General features: G+C 39.6%; 1 protein-coding gene across 1 annotated transcript in view; it reads right to left on the bottom strand.

Moving 5' to 3' along the window:
* Positions 1-314: 314 nt before the first annotated feature.
* Positions 315-23,441, bottom strand: part of BCKDHB (branched chain keto acid dehydrogenase E1 subunit beta) — a 269,312-nt gene continuing 246,185 nt past the window's right edge. Inside the window, exons 10-11 of the mRNA XM_027972306.2 lie at positions 2,280-2,426; positions 315-595 (exon numbers count right to left, since the gene is read on the bottom strand). Of these exons, the coding sequence (XP_027828107.2) occupies positions 2,286-2,426 (141 nt within the window). The 3' untranslated portion in view covers positions 315-595; positions 2,280-2,285. The remainder of the gene's footprint in view (positions 596-2,279; positions 2,427-23,441) is intronic.

Genomic DNA, 23,441 nt, shown 5'->3' with positions numbered 1-23,441 from the left:
GACGTCCATCTCCCGAGAAAGGAAGCGAGGCAGCAAGGACGATCCTGCCTCGCTAGGCGCAGGAGAAAAAGTGCGTTCCCCTTACTACACCACCTTGTTGGAATGAGACGGAAGAAAAGGAAAAACATTCCAGAAGTTTTGCCAACATACAACCATCTTAGCCATAAAGAACGAAACCAAATACAGTGAAGTTGAAAAAATCAACATTTCTGAACATTTCACTTTCATTCAGATTTAATTAACAAGTTACTAGGACTCTTTCAGTCTTCCACAAGAGTTTTTTAACTAAATAGAAAAAAAAGACACACGCTGAAGACAATCTGATTTTTGCTTTATTGAATAGTGTCCTACATCCAGTATTTACAGACATAATTGAATGAAATTTATAAGCCTACCATGGGCACAGTTTTTCAAAATGAATCTGAAACACTCAATGGAAATGATCAATTCATATGTGTGAATACATTAATTAATTCATGATTTTTCAGCCAATATCCAAGTCGGTTCATTTCATAAAAACTCTATTTTCAAGAAGAAGGAATATAAAAAATTCAGAAAAAATATTTCCATATCTAGTCATAATCTTCCAGTTTTTCTGCAAAAGAAATCAATAACAATTATAGACATTCTGGCCACCGTGAATTAAACACAGATTTTCTCAATTACATGACTACTTTCTTTAAGGGCACTTTAAATTTTTAGCATAGAAGAACAGTCTTTTCATAATTTCATGAAAGGTCTAAACTTTTTTTTTAGGTTTAAAAAGAAACACATACTCAAATTTAAAATCAGCATCTAAATATCACTTTAAAAATACCAACAAGGCACAGAGCTGCACATTATTACCTGGACTGTCCCTAATGGATGGTCCACAGAAGGAACAAGATGCACATAAAAGTGAGGAAGTCCTCCAACCAGACCTGAGCGAGATTGTTGGCGCCGGGTGTGCTCACAGACGTTAAGAGGACATCAGAAATGCAGCGTCCACCGTCTACCTCTGCACGTCTGAGAGAATTCCGCGGCATGGAAACTCCTCGCCCTACTAACACCTATGACAGTATCCTCAGAATGTGTTAGTTGCTCAGTCGTGTCCAACTCTTTGTGACCCCATGGACTGTAGCCCGCCGGGCTCCTCTGTCCATGGGATTCTCCAGGCAAGAATACTAGAGCGGGTAGCCATTCCCTTCTCCAGGATCCTCAGAATAGAACTACAAAAAATGGTGGGGATCCCGGTGGCAGAGAAGGCATTACTTCCTCTATATGCCTAAATGGAAAGGTATCTCCTTCTCTGGTTTGAGGTGAGCCAATTTACTACCCACACACAGAGTTTAAGAATCATAGTATCTTCTAATCTTAAAACATATGGGCTTTATTATATGAAGCCCATCCTCACTTTTCCTTTCAAAGATGATGGCTCTTCAAAATGTATTAATAATATTATTATTTGGACAACCTAGATATTAAAATGTAAAGCATTTAATCCCTAGCTACACATTTTTAACCATTTCAAAAATGCTAGAGATCAAATAAATCAGTATATTGTTGATAGCACCTTCTATATTAAAACTCTGAAAACTACCTTAATGGGTTTTCATTTTTTGCTAGAATAACACTACTGGAGGAACAGAAAAGCATGACCTAGAAAATCACAATGAATAAATACCACGCATTATCCCCCATTTTAAAACATTCACTAGCCAAGAAAGGTTCTGGAAACGGTGGTGGCACTGGATTTTTCTCTCTCTCTTTTTTTTAAGTTACAGTTTCCCTTATACATAATAGATAGGTTTCCTGCTCAACAAACCTATCTTTTAAAATAATATAAAGGCAAATTTCAGAATACTATGGATTACACCATATAGTTTAAACAGCTGGGGTCCAAACGAATGGTGCTTAAAGTTATCTTTATATAACAGAAATTACCTCTATTCATGAATGGTTTAAATTGCTGATAAAAATATATGGAAATGATGGTAAAAGTCGGAAAAACAAGGTAAGGTGTGTTTAGAGTCATGGCAGATGGCATGTTCATCCCATAATTATTCAGTGGTAACATGAATGTATCTGTTTTCTAGAAATCAGATAATACATAGACTCGATATGTTTCTATTAAACATAAACATAGTATCGTACGTTAATTTTTTTTTCTGAAATCCATACTTTGTTCTGGAAGTTGCCGTTTATGAAAAGACACACACTGATGACAGCTGTTTCTTGGTCAACCGGACATTAATGTCAGGGGCGCTCACTAGCTTCCTTAAAGCACATGGCAGACTTACCCGCGGTCAATAGTTGATCATTTTTCGAAGGGCATCGTAGCACTTCCACTTGTCTGGGATGTAGAACGGTTCAAAAATGTGAGGGAACGGTGTGTCGTACCCACACACCCTTGATATAGGAGCTTCCAGGTTCAGGAAACATTCTTCCTGCAGAGAAGAATCCAGATGGTTGACTTCAAGAACTTCTCATTCACAGAAATGAAACATTTCACTTCCAAATACAATGGCATTAAAATAGTTATGTATATTATAATGCAAAAAAAAAAAAAAACAGGTGAAAAAAGGAGGTAACACACAGTATGCTTAGCCTTATCCAAGTTTTACTGAAGACATGTTTTCATATATGTATGTGCATTTTATGCCTACATACATATCTGTTGCTTAAGACAAAATGTGATTATACCTAACAGGTCATTCTGCAAATATAAATGTAATACATGACAAAATCATGACAAATGCTCACAGTAAACTCTGCAGCTTGAAATCAATGATGGTATGTGTCTCTCTTGTTTCTTGCATTTTTCAAATTTTATATACCATAAACATGTGTTACTTTCATAAGTATGTGTGTGTGCCAAGTTGCTTCAATCATGTCCAACTCTTTGCAACCCTATGGACTGTAGTGCACATCAATAAAAAAGTAAATTAATTAACTTTAAAAAAAGTAAGATCTCAATCACAGGAAACCTGTAGAAAGTTATCTTCAAGAAAAAAAAAATTATTCAAGTGACAAATCCAAACTTAAAAATAAAATTTTTAGAGAGTTAAAAAAAAAAAACTAAAAAGAGATACATGATTAGACTATTCTTAGGAAAATGAAATTACCATTCACAGTTATTACCTGAAATCAAACCTTTGGTTTTTACGTATCCATTTCCTACGTTGGTTTGTGTCAAAAATGCTTTGGAAAGGTCCACATTTTCTTCTATTTCACTAACTGTATTATTACATTTTCACTTGAGCAGAAAGCTTTGAATGTAGTAGGGCTGATGCGCTGTCCCTATCTTCTGTATATATTTCTTCCAGTGACAAGGGCATCCAGGCAGAAAGAGTCAGCTCCCTTACACTCTCCCTGCACCCCAAAACCACTGCGACCAGGTGTTCAAACACCATCATATGACATTGCTTATATGTGGAATCTAAAAAGAAGGGATACAGATGAACTTACAAAACAGAAAGAGACTCACAGACAGAAAATGAACTCATGGTTGCCAGGGAGAAAAGGATACTTAAGGACTTTGGGAAGGTTATGTACACACCGGTATATCTAAAATGGAGAAGGAACACAGTTCTATTGTACAGCACATGGAACTCGGCTCAATGTTATATGCCTGCCTAGACAGGAGGGGGTCTGGGGAGAATGGATACATGTATATGTATGGCTGAGTCCCTTCACTGTTCACCTGAAAATGTCCCAACTTGTTAATCGGCTATACCCAATACAAAATGTTTTTGCTTTTAAAAAAATAAAAATAAATTTTAAAAAAAAGCATCAAACAACAAATCATGTTGGCTTTTCCAACAGAAAATCCTCATTAATAACTTGAGAACGTTGCAGACATAGGGTTTGAAGAGTCACCTAAGAAATTCCGAGAGGGAGAGGGTGGGATGATTTGGGAGAATGGCATTCTAACATGTATACTATCATGTAAGAATTGAATCGCCAGTCTATGTCTGACGCAGGATACGGCATGCTTGGGGCTGGTGCATGGGGATGACCCACAGAGATGTTATGGGGAGGGAGGTGGGAGGGGGGGTTCATGTTTGGGAACACCTGTAAGAATTAAAGATTTTAAAATTAAAAAAATAAAAATAAAAAACAAAATAAAACAAAAAAATAAATAAAGCTTTTCTGTAGCACACACACACAAAAAAGAAATTCCACTACTAATAAGCTCAAAAGAGATGACAGACTGGGTAGACTGCTTCTTAACTGAAATAAGCAATTTTAAAGGCATTTAATTGTCAACTTGGGACTAACTCAGTTTATTACTTTAGTTGACATGAGCTGTTTCTCTACCTCCCCTGAATACTACATTCTTCATAAACAAACTTATCCATGGGTACTGCAAAATACAGAAAAGCCAAGGCAAAGGATTTCACTTAAATGCCCTTGATTTTACACCTGTTGTAAAATATTATTCTTTCAAACTAGTTCCCTGGAAAGCTGGTTTATGATAAAATGATGCTCCAGTGGTCATGAAAACCACTCCTTTCAGCAGAAAGACCAACATTACCAAACTTTTTCTTTTCCAATTAACAATGCTTCTAATCCTGCAGGAATGGAAGACTCACTCTCTAGGAAGACATCTGCATGTTTGCAGGGGCACAGAGAAAGGTCTGTGAGGTCACCCTTGGAGGTTAGGAGTGACAAGGAGGGGACAGCAGACTCCATGTGTACATTATACGTACTGCTGAAGCTTTCATGACACAGTATTACTTTTGTGGGCTTTCCAGGGGGCACAGTGGTAAAGAATCCACATGCCACGCAGAAGACACAGGTTTGATCCCTGGGTCAGGAAGATCCCCTGGAGAAGGGAATGGGAATCCACTCCAAGTATTCTTGTCTAAGAAATCCCATGGATAGAGGTGCCTGCCGGGCTACAGTCCACAGGGTTGCAAAGAGTCAGACACAATTTAGCAACTGAGTGATTACTTTTGTAATTAACTGGCACTGATACAAAAGAGTAAAAAGAAGAATCATTTTATGAGAATAAAAGTTCCCATTTTATGTTACACAAATTTGTGATTTTACACATAGCACTTTCTTAATTTGCAAACAATTACTGTTAGGTATGTGGAATTAAATGATTATAAAGTACTATATATAAATATATAATATATATTATAAAAAATCACAGAAGATAATTCAAAAATATTTGATTCAGTTTTATAAAGGGGTGTGTGTGTGTGTGTGTGTGTGTGCTAAATCACTTCAGTTGTGTCCAAGTCTTTGTGACCCCATGGACTGTAGCCCACCATGCTCCTCTGTCCATAGGAGTTTCCAGGCAAGAATACTGGAGTGGGTTGCCATGCCCTGTTCCAGGGGATCTTCCCGACCCAGGGATCAAATCCAAGTCTCTCATATCTCCTGCACTGGCAAGAGGATTCTTTACCACTAGTGCCACCTTTATAAAGATATATCTTAACTGATGAAAACAGTATGAAATTTTAAAGCTTTGCTAACTAAAGTGTATTAAAGAGGCAAATCTCTTCTACGGACTTGTATTAAAATTTCCTTTTAAAGCAATTGGAAATAAGATGTTTGGGTCAAGCTGCTATACAGTTACTTCCCACTGAACTGGTTCATATACAAATGATTTATATGTCACTGTGTTTTTCTGGTCAACGATCAAAATAAGCATCCTTTTTCAAGCTCAGTTTATTTTCCACATTGAAGCTGTACACACAAACACAGAAAAAGAATATTTGAAACTCACTGGCAGATTTGTAGACCAATGGGCCAGATTAATCCCACACGAAGTATATCTCTTTTCATTAAATACATTATGACACCGTAACTATAGCAACCATAAGCTCTGAATTTTCAAGATATTCTAGATTCATCATATTCTTCTTTTCCATTATTACACTCATACTTTTCAAACTGTAATGATTTTTTGATTCCAAAATAGTAATCCACATAATATTAGGAATGAATAATTACCTAACTCGTGGGGCTGTCGAGAGGATTACAGGTCGTTTCCATCACTGGGGCTAAGATGAGAAGCACCAGTTTCTGGTCTCTCTTCCTGGAGAGCCTGTATGTGGACTGGCTCAAGTGACGTGAAACAATGACAGATGAGATGGTGAGGTTCCAAAGCAGATCACAGTGGAACAGGTAACCAGGGGCAACAGAAGAGAACCCAGGCAGGTGCCAAGGGAAACTTTCCTCCAGCTATTCATGATCCAAAGTTTCACCTTGGATCCAGCGAAAAGGATTGAAAGCAAACCCTAATGTTATCAGGTGGCTAACACTTCCACATACTGCGCTTGTGGGATGTGCTTTCACATAAATACTCAGATGCTTTGAGAAAAACAGATATTTCTTCCAGAAGACCCTTGCATGAAACTCCAGTACGTGGTATTTGAATTTACTTCTGAATATGTCTTTCTGTAAGTATGAAAATTTTCTTTCCAAAATATGTTAACCATGACAATGGTAACAAGTACTTCTGATGTAAATGAGTTCTATCCTATCTCATTTAAACATTTCAACACAACTATGAGGTAGGTATGATAATCCATTTCACAGACGAGCAAGCGAGGTGAAGGAAGCTGCCCAAGGCCGGAGAGCTCATACAGAGCCAGGACAAGACTCCAGCCTGACCACCTTCATTCTGCAAATGTTGAGGCACAGCCACTGAGAACAGCAACAACAGGAAGGCAAATGAACAAATAAAACAGGAGGCAGGCTGGGATTAAAGGCTCACAACAGAGCCTTGCGAAGGTTAAATTCAGTCCAAGAAACTTGTCTCATACATAAAAGGAAGGCAGAGGCTAAGACACGAGAGAAGGCTAACAGCACACATAAGCATAAGCGTGAAGGTAATACATGGAGCAATAAACACATGGTCCCGGGCATCAGAAAACTCCTAGGCTATCCTAAATGATTTAGAAAAGCATAACTCAAATTATTTATATACAAGCCATCTGGGTTGCTATGCATGTTATAACCAGAAAAGGAAGCAAACCATGTGAAATAACAGTTCCAAATCATAAAAGTCATAGCTGCAGGCAAGGGCATTTCTTTATCTGCCTATCTTCTATACCAAAACACAATAAAAATTTAAGTATTTTGCAGAAACTGCAGAGGGCAGAGATCCTGTAAATTCTTAAGGCAAATAAAAATTAATAAAATAGGATTCATGGTTGTCAAGATAAAATATTGATAGGTTTTAAAATTAAATGTACTTAATAGTAACTATATTAACACTGCATTGCATCTTTGCAAGTTGCTAAGAGAGTAGATCTTAATTAATAGTCCTCATCACACAAAAAATTGAATATTACATTTATTCATATATTTTTCATAAATATAATACAGATTATATGTTAGTATATGTGCACGTAAATACATACATGTTACGGGTTTCATGGGATCGCTCAAAATGTCTCAACGTTAACCTCACTTCCCCATGCAAGTTTTATGGACATCCAGCCATAAATTCTCCTGTCACTGTGTCGCAGCAGTTACAGCACTGAAATCAGTCTCAACATTTCGCACTGTAGCTGTGGTCACTCCCAACAAACCTTTTTGTTGTTTTCATGGCAAGGCTGTATAGTATAATTGATACAGCATGTAATTTGGAACTCTATCTGAAGGGAATCTTTGTTCTACTAGGATTTAATCTTTCCAAGGCTCTGTTTACTCAACATTAAAGGGATTAAAAGCATTAAAAATTCGGTCCCTATCGTTTTTATGCTCTACTATTGCCTTGCCTCTTTGCCTTCCCTAGCTCGGGCAGCAGCCTGTGAGAAGTACCTGCTCTGCACGCCTGACCCAGCACAGTGCTCAATAATTGTAGGGTTTTTGTTTGTTTTTTTCTCCTTCTAGTTTTACTGAGATATGACAGACATACAGCACTGTATAAGCTTAAGGTGTACTGCAGAGTGATCTGACTTACGTACATCATGAAATGATTATCCCAGTAAGTTTAGTGAATATCCATCAACTCATCTAGACACAAACTTGACAAAATAGAAAAGAAAAAACCTTTTCCTTGTGAGAGGACTCTTCGGATTACTTCTTAACAGCTTTCATGTATAACAAAGAGCAGTGTTATTCACAGTTATATTTATCATATTGGTCATGGCCTCCCTAGTACTTAATTATTTTAAAACTGGAAGTCTGTGTCTTTTGGCCATCTTCATTCAATTCCCGCTCCCTCATCTCCTGCCCCTGGTAACCACAAATCTGATCTCTTTTTCTGTGAGTTTGTTTTTGAAGTACAATGGGCCTAATAATTGCTAGGTTTTGCTCTCCTCTTAAAAATTTTGAGCAATAATAAACACAAGGTGTCAGAAATAGCCCAAATCATCATTGAAGATAAAGATTCAGGTGCACAGAACCGTCAGCTAGATTGAGATGTAATATCCATCATAGCTCAGTGACCAACAGCTACCATTTATTGGACACTTACTAAGCCTTAAAAAATGTACCAAATACCAAAACAAGTTTCACTGCGCTATGAGGAAGGAGGGTGGGGACCACTGAGGTTACTGAAGGAGCCAGGCTGCACCCAATGAAAGACAGGATCTGGTGCTGCCCCCTGGTGGGGAGCAGGGAGCCTACACCCTGTCAGTTCCTGGGCCTAGAAGGACAGATTGTGTGTGGCCAGATGACAGGTTAAGTCAGAAACTCTGAAAATGGTTGAAAAATCCCCCCGCACCCCGCAAAAGAATGCAATTTCCAAGCATTACTGTAGAAAAGTAGCCTGTCAGTCAGGCACTGGAAGGTTCCATGTGAAAATGTGCCCAACAGATAAGTGAGTAACCAAGGCACGAACACTCCAAAACACAGTGAAGAATAAAGACCGTATAACATCATCTGACTCATTTTTAGAGCAGTCGTTTGGCTTTTAGTTTTTTTACTTCAATGCAATTTCAGCCTCACATATCTTTCTAAGAGCAACTTTGCAATACTTTGTATCCAGTCCTTCTAATGACAGAAAGCTGGATATGGCCCACTGTATAAGACTACATAGTATCTTGAGCTGGAAAGTTGTGAAGTTCAAACTGTGATAAGAAGAATTTAGGTCTTGCATGTGTGTTTCTACTTTCTTACAGCTGATTACAGGATGAAGAGTTCCTTTCACTTTCCTGAAAACCTATTCAATTAGTTTTCCTAAACATCTAATGGAAAGGTAGGCAAGCAGGCCACTGCAGTGAGAAACATGTCAAAGTCACAGTACACTGCCTACAGGGCTACCTGATAAATCGGGATATCATGGTCTTCCTTGGAACAACGAGAAGCATTATTCCACAATTTAATTCCAAGTAACCATGGAGAAAATTGATTTTTAAACGACTTTAAGGTCCAGGTTACATCACATAAACATTTTGTCATCATAACACATTTAAACTAGGAGAATATATTTTGTTTCTGAGAGCGGGTTGGGGTGAGAGTAAAATAAGCTATACATGTGGTAAGTACTGAACAAGACATATAGATCACAGAGTTATCATTTCTTCTAGAGGGGAAAACATTAAGAAATAGCTTTAAGTGTTTTGTGAAGTTTTAAACCTAAATTCCACTACCATTTAGTCCCTGTTAATTATTATTAGCAATAATGTTTATGTGATGTAACCTGGACCTTAAAGTCATTTAAAAATCAATTTTCTCAATGGTTATTTGAAATTAAATTAAGGATACTTTCTTCTAAATGCAATACATTGTCTAGGGATCATAATGAGCAGGACAAGAGTTAAACTAAAAAAATAGGAGAAAAACTAAATTAATATACCCAAATGAGGCATATTTGATAGCTTGGAAGTCCATGAACTTAGAGACTTACGTGTTGGTTTTAGGTTGATTAGTTCTAGTTATTTATGTGAGGTGAGACATCATCTGGCTTCCAAATACTATCAGAGAATATTTGTTATTAATAAATGTAGATTTAATCTACCATGAAAATGTGCCCATAGTCAAAACAGTTTCAGCAGCAGAGAAAAAAATGATGCTGGTGTCTTGAATGACCAATGAGTCACAGAAACCTGTGAAGGTACAATGCCAGCAACTGCAAATTAACTTCACTACTGGATTAAATAAATACAACTTTACTAATGCAAAGTGAAGTAGGTTTCATTTAAGTTAATGGTTTAAACAGAAGGTGTCACATTTTTAAAACGGAGCTTCAAATATACATTTTATGTCTATACCAATTTTCTGTACAGACCTATGACATAGACCTGAGAAATTTATTCTTCACAGACAGCTGAGTCCCTAATCTATCTCCAAACTAACAGGGTGCTTCCCATTAATACAGCTTTTTATTTTACTTTTCTAATACTGTGCACATGAGATGTATTCAACAAACACTGGTTGATATGATGTCTCTCACTTCTAAAACACAGTTGAACGAATATAACTCAATAAGACAGTATATGAATAACATACTTTCATCCACATTTCTATAGCACCTAAAACATTACCCTCAATCCCAATTATCTTAGCAAAGCTTTCATTTAAAATCACAACCTTGACTATATTAAAAGCTAAGATCTCTATTAACTTTATTAGAACAACTTCAATGTCTGCTGACTTTAATAATAACAAAGAATGGAACTGAATTCTAAATTAGGATATTCACTGAAATTCAAACTCCATTTTTCAAATGGAAGCTTCTTTTCTGAAGTTAGAAATATAATTTCTGATTTAAACTGGATACAGTCTAGCTACCTAATACAAGGTTGAATGATATTAAGATATATATAGAAATGACTCATGGTTCAAATTCAATAGCTCTATTAGAATATAAAAATGTTAATATAAAGTTATCTATGAATCTCAGCACATTAACTCTATATTATTGTAGAAACTGAGGTCAAGCAAATTTAAAAAAACTTAACATTAAAATCAATAATTTGTTATATAATAGAAACTGCCTTTTTTCCCTCCAAATGATACTTTTGTAAATTTCACTATTTTAAAATAGGAAAGAAGTGAAAGCAAGTGAAAACTTTCTATAATTTATAATCTTATCTGAACTGACTTTTTTAAAAAGTACACAGTGCTCATTTTGGCCCAATATTTCACAAATATTAACTCCTTTTAATCTTTCATAAACACTAAATTAGCAATCACAAAGGTAAAACTTAGCATCCCATCCAAACCACTTTGGTTTGGTTCTGTTTTCAAACTTTCCCCCAGATATACTCTTAAACTATGACCTAAAGCAGCCTCACCATTTATAATAATTTCTTCATTAAATCTTCCTGCAACACAGTCTATTGATTTGCTGCAATCCATCTTCAATGATGTTCTGAGGTTTAAAAAGTTAGAAGTCTAAATTCTTTTGAGATATACTATGGGCAAATTTGGACATTTACTATGTACTGTGGCTACACCGCTTTTGTTAAAACACTTTACATTCAATAGAGAGAGAGAAAAAAAAAAAAAGGCAATGCTCTCAAGTTTCCACAGACGCTAAAGCTTCTCAAATTTTATAGTTCAAAATTCTTCCTATAGAAGAAAGCATCCACACAGCAGCAAAGTTTGAAAGTGGAATTTCCCTAGAATGTGAATGCATAATGATAAACATAAGCGACCGGCAGCACTGGGTCGTCTCATGAACAAATCGCCCTCTGTAAGGTAGGACTTTTGCTTTACTTGGCACTTTAGGAAATTTAAATTGCTCTTGTAAAGCAACTTTTGATGATCCTACAAAGCATTCGATTTTTCTGCTTGTTTTGCAACAAAATTCTTTGTATAGCATTCTCACTCCACCAAATGGTGCTCGGCAGGCAGAAACCAATTCTGGCTAAAGTGACCTGATGATTCTTTTGTTTTGTGACGTAGAAAATATATTCTTTTCAAATCTGGGGGATCGAACCTGCACTCAGAAAATTTCTAGTAGGATCTGTCAGTGTCCCAATTTTGCAACTTGTTTTTTAAGTTTCAACAGTAATTATAAAACGAAACCACTAAAATAGAGTGATTTCTGCCTGATTGGCACCATCTTTCTAAAAAGTTTAAGAAGCTGGATTTAAAATAAAAAGGAGGGGGTTCTAAAATATTTGCTATCTTACAAATGATACTCTTTTGTTATAATGCATTCTTCTTTACTGCTTTTTCTTATTCTTCATGTTACATTTCTCGTTTGTTTTAGTTTATGTTTAAAAGAATGCCAAAACAACTTGCTAAATGTAAAGAAAAAGTTAAGGAAGAGGGGAAAATCAACTTTATCTACATAATGCCAAAAGAGATGTGTCAATGTTTCCACTGAAATTAAACATACTTTTTTTTTTTTAAGTTAATCTTAGGTGTCATGGCAACACAGCCTTTAAGGTTGGTTTTGCTGAATGAATAAATCAGAGCAAGCTATTTTTCAGCAGTTTAATTCTGTTTACCAGATCATTGCGATTTTAATAAGAAAAGCACAGAAACAAATGTTTTAGGCTACCATCAATTATTAGGGAGATTTCTTCCCAAACTTGTTAATTGGATCCCAGTTGTAGTAGCATTCTCAAGCTTTAGTAATTGAATAAATTAACCAAGCAAACAAGTTTTGGGAAGGAGTCTCTGACCTGAGTAAAGAAAAAGGCTTGTAAGAGCGCTCATTATTGATATGCAGATAACTTTTGCTAACTGATGAGTTTAATCTATTCATAAAGTAAATCCAGCCATTGTAATTATGGCCTGCAACCAATAAAAATATCATACAGAATCCAAAATATATTTTCCTATTTACTGTGTTTACAGATGTATGTTTCTACCTTTAAAGTTGATTAATATTTCTTACAAAGAAGTTTTCCTGGTTGAAAGTCTATGCATTTGCATACAGTTAAAATTTCAAGAATCCAGAGCTATTTGAGAATTAGGGGGATAATACACACGCCCTTCTTTTCTACTTCAAATTTTGTATAAACTGTATGCTGATTCTCACAAAATCTGTATTGCATGCTCAGAGTGGACAAATTTCTAATGAGCCTGATTAAACCACAGATACAACAGTGAAGGTGTAGTTAGTAGCGGAGACCTGCTTCTGGTTAGAGTTAAGCGCAAAAATTTAATATTAAAAATGGCCAGAGACACTGTTCAGTAATGCATTTTTGATGAACTACATTTATACATTTCCTATAAAGAGGCGATGTTCACATGTTTTATCTGGAATATAACCAGAGCATTTACTTGCTATTTTTTAATCTCCTTATTTGAATCTGAGCTGTATAAAACTTCAGTCAGGTCCCTCAACTAGGCAGCCCGCTAAAGCACACAGCACTGATACCCCAGAGATCACAGCAGAGCCCCTATTTGTCTCATAGCACAGATAACAATGCACGCAAGCACACACAAACACAAACAAGTAATTTCATCTTTGGTCAACACATGATGGATATCCTAAGAAGCAACACGGAGGCTGCAGGGAAGACACGCTGTTTGTCGACACGTCCTCTCGGTCAGGAAGAGGAGCATGTTACCGTGTGGGCAGAGCACAGGAAAGCCCAGAGACTCACGAAATAGAAACCAAGAGATATTCTTTAATAATAAGTGTAATTATGTAATCCTTTCAACAATCTAGGTGGCAGAAGCAAGTGAGGCGCTAAGGCTGACGAAGGTTGAGTGAGGTAAACGAGGTCACATCAGTGCTCGCGAGCTCTGGTGGTATTTGCACCAGCTGGCGTGGTTACCCTTGGGTGCAGCCGCAAAAGACTTTAAAAGTGCGCGAGAGAGTCTTGCTTGGATACAAGGAAAATGTGTAGCCAGTGCTGCCATTATAGCTGGGAAACAGACACTGGTGGAATTGTTGGCTTGTTTCTGTCAAATCTGATCAAGAATTTTTTTTCAACTTTAATAAAAAGCTTAGCAGTTTAGGGCCTTTGTGGGGGTGAGGGGTGATGTGAAATAGATGGATCTCTTAGAGTTACAAGCTCAGATGTATATGTTTTGAATGTTTTAGAGATTCACTGGGGAGACATTGAGGGGCAGTGGGGACCAGACTGGAACTTGTTGCTAGTTAATTATCAGCAGCTTGCTTGAGTTTAGGGCACAAGCTGCCACTTTGGGGTTCTGAAGCTGATCCTACATTCTTAGGAAAAACTGAATGTTCAGTCCACCGTAGGCTATACGTCTAAAGTTTCTTCTTCTAAAAGTTCCAAAAAAATACACGTATCATTAAAGTGCTTCACCAGGAAATTAAATTTGCTTGCTTTCATTTATTTCCTTATCGCTGACAGTGTCTAGATGAACTTAAGGTAACTAAGTCATTGGATAAAGAATGCGACGGCTTCTTGATAGATTGCAAAAATCGTTTCAGTAAACATAGGCTACAAATTGTATCCTAGACTTAAGCTGGAATATGAAATGTAATCCTCTCCTCACAGTAAATACTTTATGGCTCTTCTCCACGATTAAGTCACTTTGTACAACTCTAAAACTACAGAAGAAAGTTTCTGGAGCATTTAAAGAAATGTCTGTTGAGAAGAAAAGTAAATTATTTTCCTCCAGTGACAACAACAGGCCAGACATTGCAATGAAGTTCATCTTCAAGTTAAAATGTAAATGTAAACGTGGTATGGGGTCTGCCAGCTTCGATCAGTGCTAATTGGCACAGTGCACATAGCTCGCCCTGGATCTTGATTAAACAGCCGGGAGCGCTCATTCTAGGTGTGAAGCTTGTCATACACACATAATACGTGTCCTCAAGTGGAGCTGGCCGTGTGCAGAGGGGTCCATCTCCTGTGTGGAAGTGGAGAGGTCCCCGTGGTCTGAGACAAGCAATTTGGGCATCCCTGGGAAAGTATCACTTTGACAGCTGGATTAAAAAATGATTTATGTAGAGAATATACCCGGGTTATGCTACATTAGAATGTCATCATTTTCAATTAGTGCGCTTCTATGTGACCTTGCAAATCACCAACCCACAAGGATTTTCCTCAGGTTTCCTCAAATGCTAATGATGTAGCAAATCTAATTAAGTTCGTATGATTCACTTCAGCAGTAGGTATTTCAGGGACTCCAGAATTGCCAAAAGGAAATCTGAAGCGTCTATTCTTGCTCCAAAACAATCATGCCGCGCGCCAAACTGATAACCGTTAAACACAGCTGCAGAGCAAATGTGGTGGGGTTTTGGTCCTGTAAATATAGTGTTCACACATCAATCTGCCCTGCGAGCAATTTTGGAGGCAGACCCAATGATTGCTGGTTTCTATTACAGTTATATGAGGATTATATGTGAGTATTAAGTCACTTGTTTCGCCCAGCACAGCTTGGGCAGATTACGACATGCCGTGAGTTTCTTCTACCTGAGAACACTCACGGAAATGCCAGAAACCCCAAATATTGATAAAAGCACCTGATCAGCATCTTGCTGAAATGGCTTTCCAGTCCTGTAGCTCACGTGAAAAAGAGGAAAGGCGGCTTTGGATGTTTGAGAGCCTATTTAGGGAATGCAGTAGATTGAAGTTCGTTCCTGAAGAAAATCCCATATTCTGTGTGTGTTATAAATGCTTTTTTAAAAAAAAGGTTTTTAAAAGAACACTTGCTTCTTGAAAATTAACGTGGGTAAAACACAAGAGGCAAAACAATGAGGTCTTCCTTCATCACAAGCGGTTTACAGTTTGATGTGTCCCTCTGGTCTCGTTTGTGCCTTCACACAACTAATAAATGTTTTTCTTTTTATCGCAGTAAGTGTGCAACACAAACCTATGGACACATCTGAGCTACAGAAATTCAACTCTTTTTATTTCAGTAACGCAATTTCCATGAAAGGAAATTCTTTTCAGAGGGGCTCCCTCCAAACTGGGTGGGGTACCGGAAGTAAGGCCATGACCACACTCCCTGCAGAGGCTGTTCAATTGCTATGGCAACCACTCTGATCCTATCAGTAAGCAACAGCCCTGAACACTAATATTCTGAAAAACAAACACACACGCACACACACAGCTTCCTTTTCTGTGGAGACAACAACACGAACTAGTTTCGAGTCTGAAATGACCACTCTTGATGCTAAAACAGTATCTTTGCTGACTGAATTATTTCCCCAGAATGCAGCTTTGTAAATAAATGCAAAAAATAGTGAAGTCAGCCATTACACTCCAGTTCCATTTTAAAACACGGTCAAATCTATGGCATAAGTAATCTCAGCATGTTACAGAGTGGGTTATGTGTGCAGGCCTAGGCAGGAGAAGAAAATCAGATTTCCAGAGAGCATATGCCGTGTCAAAAGCAGCACTGGGAGCAAGAAAACAACACAGGCTTCCAAGCAGCTCTTGGAAGTTTCGGAGAAGCAGCACACATTTCAACAGTTCTGTTTCTTATCTGTGGCTGCCTCCAGACACACAATTATTGCGGGGCAAGGTAATTACCTAAATTGATCACATTTATGAAGTTACATACAACCCACTCCTATGTAAGGAGATAATTATTTGTCTTCACGGGCTCAAGCATCATGGCTAAATCTTTAAGATGTGAATCCTTTTATGCTGGCAAAACCACCACCGCAAAGCACCCTAAATGCTGACTTTTACAGCCCACAGTCACAGAGGCGCAGTGTGTGACACAGAGTAGGCATCTGTAAACACCGGCTAAGCCAACCCGTCCAGTTTTCACTTCTATTCTGTCTCACTCTGGGGTGTCAGGAAGCCTAGTCACAGAAGAGGCAGAAAAATCAACAAGCCAATAAGTGGGGTGTGGAGATTTTCACTGCTCAGCGATTCAAACGGAACCTTCTTACTCACCCACCAGATGCCACACTGCTGCCACTGAAATTGGGTCCCTCCCTAGGTTCGAAGCTTTTCCTGGCTCCCCAGAGCTTATTCTTCTTTATCCTCATTTCCCTTCCAGCCCGGTGCAGACATACACAGGCCCACCGCCATTCCAAAACTTTTTTTTTTTTCCTTTTGGCCAAGTCGCATGGCATGAAGGATATAAGACCTTAGCTCCCTGACTAGGGATCGAACCCATGTCTCCTGCAGTGGAAGCTCAGCACCCTAACCACTGGGCCATCAGGGAAGGCCCCAAACTGGCTACTTTCTGACACTATTCCTTGCTACTGTCGCACAGATCACTTTTCAAATTCAGTTCAAGTATAGATTTTCAAGGTGCTTTGGGGACTTTGATATTGATTTTTTTTTTTAAATTCATGCATTTGGACTTCTCTGGTGGTCCAGTGCTTAAAATCCATCTGCCAGTGCAGGAGAGAGGGGTTCAATCCCTGGTCCAGGAACTAGAATCTCACATGCCGTGGGGCAAGCAGGCCCATGCATCACCACTAGAGCCCCCGTGCCTAGCATCCAAGCTCTGCAACAGAAGAAGGCACTGCAATGACGGCTCATGCATCACAGCTTGAGAGTGGCCCCAGCCCACCAGAATGAAGGAGTGCCTGAGTGCAGCAAGACCGCGCGGCCAAAAACGGCTTTTCAAATTAGTGCATTCCATCATTCGTCCATCAAACGTTTCAGAGCCTACCTCCAGAGAGCTCTGCATTCCAGTGGGAGAGATAGGTACGAGGAAATGTTAGGAAAGGGGCAGGCACAGTGGTAAAGAATCCACCTGCCAATGCACGAGACACAGGTTCACCCAGATCCAGGAAGATCCCACATGCTGCGGAGCAACTAAGCCCGTGCACCACAAAAACTGAGCCTGAGCACTTGAGCCTGGGAGCCTCAACTAACGAGCCTCCATGCCGAGAGCTGGCGCCCATCAGCAGGAGGAGCCGCGGCAACACGGAGCCCTCACACCGCGACTAGGGAGTGGCCCAGCTCGCTGCAAGAGAGAAAGGCCCAGGCAGCAACGAAGACCCAGGACGGCTAAAAATAAGTAATTAAAAAAAAAAAGAAAGGGAGCAGGCAGAGGTCTGTAACAGTCAGCAAGCTGCGTGTGCTCAGGGAGGGGTTTCCTAAGGGGGCCACATTTGAAAACCACGAGGAACCAGGAGCATCCCCGCCAGCTCACAAAACAGGAGTGGGGAGAGTACACACCCAAACAGAGATGACAGAGCAAGGGGAAGGGAAGGGGGCCAGATGGTCAGACAGCCAACAGACCAGCCCTGGCAGGAAGACCGTGACGGGTGGTTCTGATGGCTTACGTATCTGCGTTCTTCAGAGAACATACAAGAGCAGCTATGGAGACTTAGCTTCTTCAGGTAAACTCAGGGTTCATTGATAGGAAATCAGAAATATCGTTAGAGATGAACGCTAGAGCTGCCGATGATGTGAGTGAGACACAAAGACAGGGATGAGGGCAGTGAGTACACGGCAGGACAGGTCATTTCTTGCGTGTAATTTCGAGGAAACTATCACTTCATTTGCTAAGAAGACTTTTTAAGGGTCTACACAGAAACGCTCACTCCTGAGGAAGTTTGGAAAATAAAAACCAAAGATTTTAAAATTGAAAATATTTGACTAGAGTTTGCAGCTACATGGAACCCCATCTTGGCTAGGATTCAAATATCTTTTCTAGTGACACATTTATTACCATGTCCAGTGCCCACTCCAGTACTCCTGCCTGGGAAATCCCATGGACGGAGGAGGCTGCAGTCCATGGGGTTGCGAAGAGTCGGACTTAACTTAGTGACTTCACTTTCACTTCTCACTTTCATGCACTGGAGAAGGAAATGGCAACCCACTCCAGTATTGTTGCCTGGAGGATCCCAGGGATGGGGGAGCCTGGTGGGCTGCCATCTATGGGGTTGCACAGAGCCGGACACGACTGACGTGACTTAGCAGCAGCAGCCAGTACCTTAATGATAATATCAATTTCCCATTTATTCACCCTACTGACTTCCTCTCCCTGTCTCTTATCTCTACATCTCTCCCAGTGGCTTTTCATGATTATGCATTGTAAAGAAAAAAGACTCCAAATTGAGTAACCTAGCAACGTGTACAGAGATCATATTGTAGAAACGTTATCTACTGTTCCTTTGGCAAGAGAAGTAGAAATCCACTGCAGATAGAAACAGATTTTCATATGCTTTATCCGGGGTAGCAGAGAGAAATCTTTCCCCCGTATCACATTCGCCCCTCACAACTCGGACTTTTTCTGTGACCAAAGCTGATTATAATATAACAAATTCTGAGCTAGTCCCAAAATAATTTCATGACCTAGCAACTTAAGATGTTGATAATTGTGGGGTAATCTAAAAATGAAGGTGAAATATGACTAGAAAGTTTTCTAGGTACACATTACCCAATGTTTAGAAGGGTATATTTTTGCTTAAGGTTTATTTTATTTCTGATTGAAAATTCTGATTGTTTAAAAATTCTATTATTTGGGGCCTCTTAGAAAATTAAATTCTAATTAGCTATCTTTTTGTGTTGTGAAAAAAATACATTCTCTGACAACAAAACATCTTGACTTCTTTGGGTTTCAGATTAATACTGTTCTAGAGGGTAGAAGCGGAGAAGGCAATGGCACCCCACTCCAGTGCTCTTGCCTGGAAAACCCCATGGATGGAGGAGCCTGGAAGGCTGCAGTCCATGGGGTCGCTGAGGGTCGGACACGACTGAGCGACTTCACTTTCACTTTTCACTTTCATGCATTGGAGAAGGAAATGGCAATCCATTCCAGTGTTCTTGCCTGGAGAATCGCAGGGACGGCAAAGCCTGGTGGGCTGCCATCTATGGGTTGCATAGAGTTAGACATGACCGAAGCAACTTAGCAGCAGCAGCAGCAGAGACTAGAAGACCTAGGTCCTTGTCCTGAGCCTGGTAGAAGCTAGATAAGTGACAAGCCAGGGTGGCTCTAGTTTTTCCCCATCATTCATACTGCAGGTATACAATGATCAGAAAGATAATAAATGAAATTAAATTCCAATTCTGAAAGAGAAAATGCCCTCCTGAATTTTGTTAACAGAAGTCATCCTAGCATGCAATGTCTGGCACACAGCAGGCACTCACTAATCAGAAGTAGCTCACCCGAAAATTTTCAGTTTTTACATATCTTCATATCTCTCCAGCTGGAGAGAGGCAAGGATTTCAGAGCTGTTAGCCTTTCAACACTGATAACAGAGGTAATAGATTTCAAACCAAAAGGACTTCACCCTGAATTTTTGACAAAGCTTAGAATGCCGCCCCTGATGACCATTTTGACACAAGTGGCAAAAAGGGCAACAAAGTATAGACGACCACAACAAGCAAACACAGCACAACAAGCAAACACAGCAAGCAGAAGGGAAACCCTAGGGCCTTACCAAGTCACAGAATGTTTCTGTCTTAGGTATTGCTCTGATAAATACTGAAGAAGGCTAACTTCACAGTAACAAAATCAAAAAGCACATGAGAGCTGACCATCTTGGTGAAAAATAATCCTATCACCATAAACAAAATGGGTGAGAAAGACATCTGTATAGGAAGCAGACAAATTTACTGAATAGAGAGTGCAGAGAAACAGGAAACATCATTTCTTTTGTAATAAAACCTCAGAAAGTTTGACAAAATGTTTCTTAGTGGTAAAATGCAAAAAATAATTTCCTGGTTGAAAAGTAGGAGCCATCTCCTCAAGGGAAGATTAGAACCTCTAGAAAATCATCAAATGTTACAGATTTAGTCAATGTAGGCACAGGACAGGCTAGAAGCAAATATCAGCAAAGTACAATATCCGAGAGAGGTCTTACACACAGGAGATGTAAACGACTCTCAAAAATCAACAGTGAAAAAATAAATGATTCAGTCAGACAGTGGGCAAAAGAAAGGAACAGCAGACATTTCATTAAAGGGGAGGTGGAGAGATAAATAAATACATCAAAAGATGTTCAACATATTAGGTATTGGGAAATGAAAATTATAACCACCATGATGTATCACTATATACTTATCTGAACAGAAAAAAAAAGGCGGCGGCAGGGGCAACACCAAACCCCAGTGAGGATATGAAATCTCAAAGACATAGGTAGTGGAAAGATAAAATAGCCCAGCCACTCTGGAAGACAGTTTGGCAGTTTTTTCTGAAACTAAACTTACCAGCTAACCCAGCAACTGCACTCTTGGGCCTTTATCTCACAGAAGTGAAAACTTACCTCCAAACAAAAGTGTGTATGCAAATATTCACAACAGTTTTTTCATAGTACCAACAACTGAAAAGAACTCAAGTGTTCTTCAGTGGAAGGATGGCTTAAAAACTGTGGTACAATCATATCTGCTTCTCTGGTGGCTCAGAGGGTAAAGCATCCGCCTGCAATGCGGGAGACCCGGGTTCGATCCCTGGGTCAGGAAGATCCCCTGGAGAAGGAAATGGCAACCCACTCCAGTACTCTCGCTTGGAAAATTCCACGGACGGAGGCGCCTGGTAGGCTACAGTCAACAGAATCACAGAGTCTTACACGACCAAGCAACCTCACTTCACCATGAAAAACTAATCAGTCATAAATAGGAATGAACTATTGACGTACACCACAACAGGGATGCAGGTCAAGGGCATGAGAATAAACAAAAGAAGTCAGGTCTCAAATATTCCATTTATATAAGCCTTGAACTGACAAAACTATACAGACGGAGAAAAGCTTGGTGGTTGCCAGTAAACTGGGGACAGGGAAAGTGTATCATGGTGGATGTGGTGATGTCTATTCAAGTTTGCATACAGGATAAACCTGCACAGAACTACACACACACACACACACACACACACACACACACACACACACACACAAATGCAGGCTGGATAAATGGTGACAAGTTCTAGTTAACACTGTAGTATTTTCTGTATGCCATTCAAAATGTCCCTATAAAAAACTATCAATAATTTACACATGTAAAGTAATTCATTGTACAGAATCACCATGACTTCCATGAATGCAGTGGGCAGTACTGGCTGTCTAGGAGTACCCATTGCCATCTTTTCTTCTTCTCATAACTCCAGGGACTTCCCTGGTGATCCGATGGCTAAGACTCCACGCTTCCAGTGCAGGGGGCCCAGGTTCCAACCTAGTCAAGGAACTAGATTCCCACAGGCTGCAGCTAAGACCCAAGGTAGCTAAACAATTAAATAAACAAATACTTCTAAAAACTCATAAACAACGACAAAACACCTAGGATGGGTTCTACAGGTTCTGTTTTTAAAAATAATAATAATATCTGGATTCCTTGTAGGGTTCCATTCTTCCTATACCCTCCCACGTATTTGGCAGGAAGTTGACATTTCCTCCAGCTAAAGGGTGGGTCTCCACTGACCTAGCAAATGGGCATATTCCATTCCCTGCCTTCAGTCACTGGTACGGGAAGTGTGACCTCCTGATCTAATAGGGCTTAATCTAGAACTTTCGCTTGGAATTGTTACAGATCTTTGACCACCAACAGGGAAGCCGACTCTGAGATCCTGCATCTGATACCCAGGCCCCTCCTTTCTGATCTAAAAGAAAATGGAAAGATAGCCAAAGGTAGGGGGGTAGGCTGGAGAGAGAGGGAAGAGGGGAGAAAGGAAGAAAGCGAGGAAAGGACAGGTGTATTAAAATTATCTAGAAACTTTCACAAACTACTGGTGCACCTCCAACCTCTAAATGGTTGACTCCCTGCCCTAGGGAGTGGCTGAGCCTCACTGCTATATATGCAAGCACAGACAGGCTAGTGGGTTATCCCTGACATGAGCAATCAATTGCTCAGTCGTGTCCGACTCTTTGTGACCCCATGGACTGTAGCCCACCAAGCTCCTCTGTCCATGGGACTTTCCAGGCAAGAACACTGGAGCAGGTTGCCATGACCTCCTCCTCCAGGGGATCTTCCCAACCCAGGGACTGAACCTATGTCTCTTCCGTCTCCTGCATTGGCAGGTGGGTTCTTGACCACTGAGCCACCTGGGAAGCTGCATTCCTGGTATGAAGATGCTGTATTTCCTGCTGGAGCTCCTTGAGGTACAGGCCCATCCCTCTTCTTCCCTTCCCCACCAAAACATATCAGCATGGCGGCCCACATTTCTTGCCATGGTTTCCTGCTGGTTCACTTGCTCCTGTGACGACTCCAATCTAATCGGGCCTCACAGAACCCTCTCCAAGAGCAGGTCTCACTGACTGAACACTAAAATCACTTGAAAAGCTATAAACACAGATGTCTCATTCCACTCCTGTCCCTAAGCTCTGATTTAATTATTCTGGGATAAGGCCAGGGTATTATGGGATCTCTCTTCATTTACATCAGGATTTTTTTTGAAAACCCTGGAGATTTTAATGTTTAGCTAGGATTGAGAACCAGTGCACTGTTAAATGGCTGGTACAAATAACCTCTGAATCACTGAAATCAAGGGTTTTTCCTCTGCTGTCTCTACTTTAAGCTGACCTGGTGGGGAAAATAGTCGCGAAACAGGAGAAATAATATGTTTCTCATGAATAACATTTCATAAAGTTGGAAACAGAGGAGTGGCAAAATCGACGTGCAGGAAAGAACTCTCGGAATGTAGAAGTGAACATGGTGGCTAAGGGTGAGAGTTTTATGATAAAAAATAGTTTTTGAGAAAGTATGTATTAGGGGAATACTGATGGGGAGAGAAAAAAATAGCTGTGCACAAAACTGTTG

The sequence above is a fragment of the Ovis aries genome, chromosome 8, assembly GCF_016772045.2.
Source record: "Ovis aries strain OAR_USU_Benz2616 breed Rambouillet chromosome 8, ARS-UI_Ramb_v3.0, whole genome shotgun sequence".
Classification (NCBI taxonomy): Eukaryota; Metazoa; Chordata; class Mammalia; order Artiodactyla; family Bovidae; genus Ovis; species Ovis aries.
Note: the sequence above shows the minus strand (reverse complement) of the source record. Positions and strands in the feature narration are given on the sequence as shown.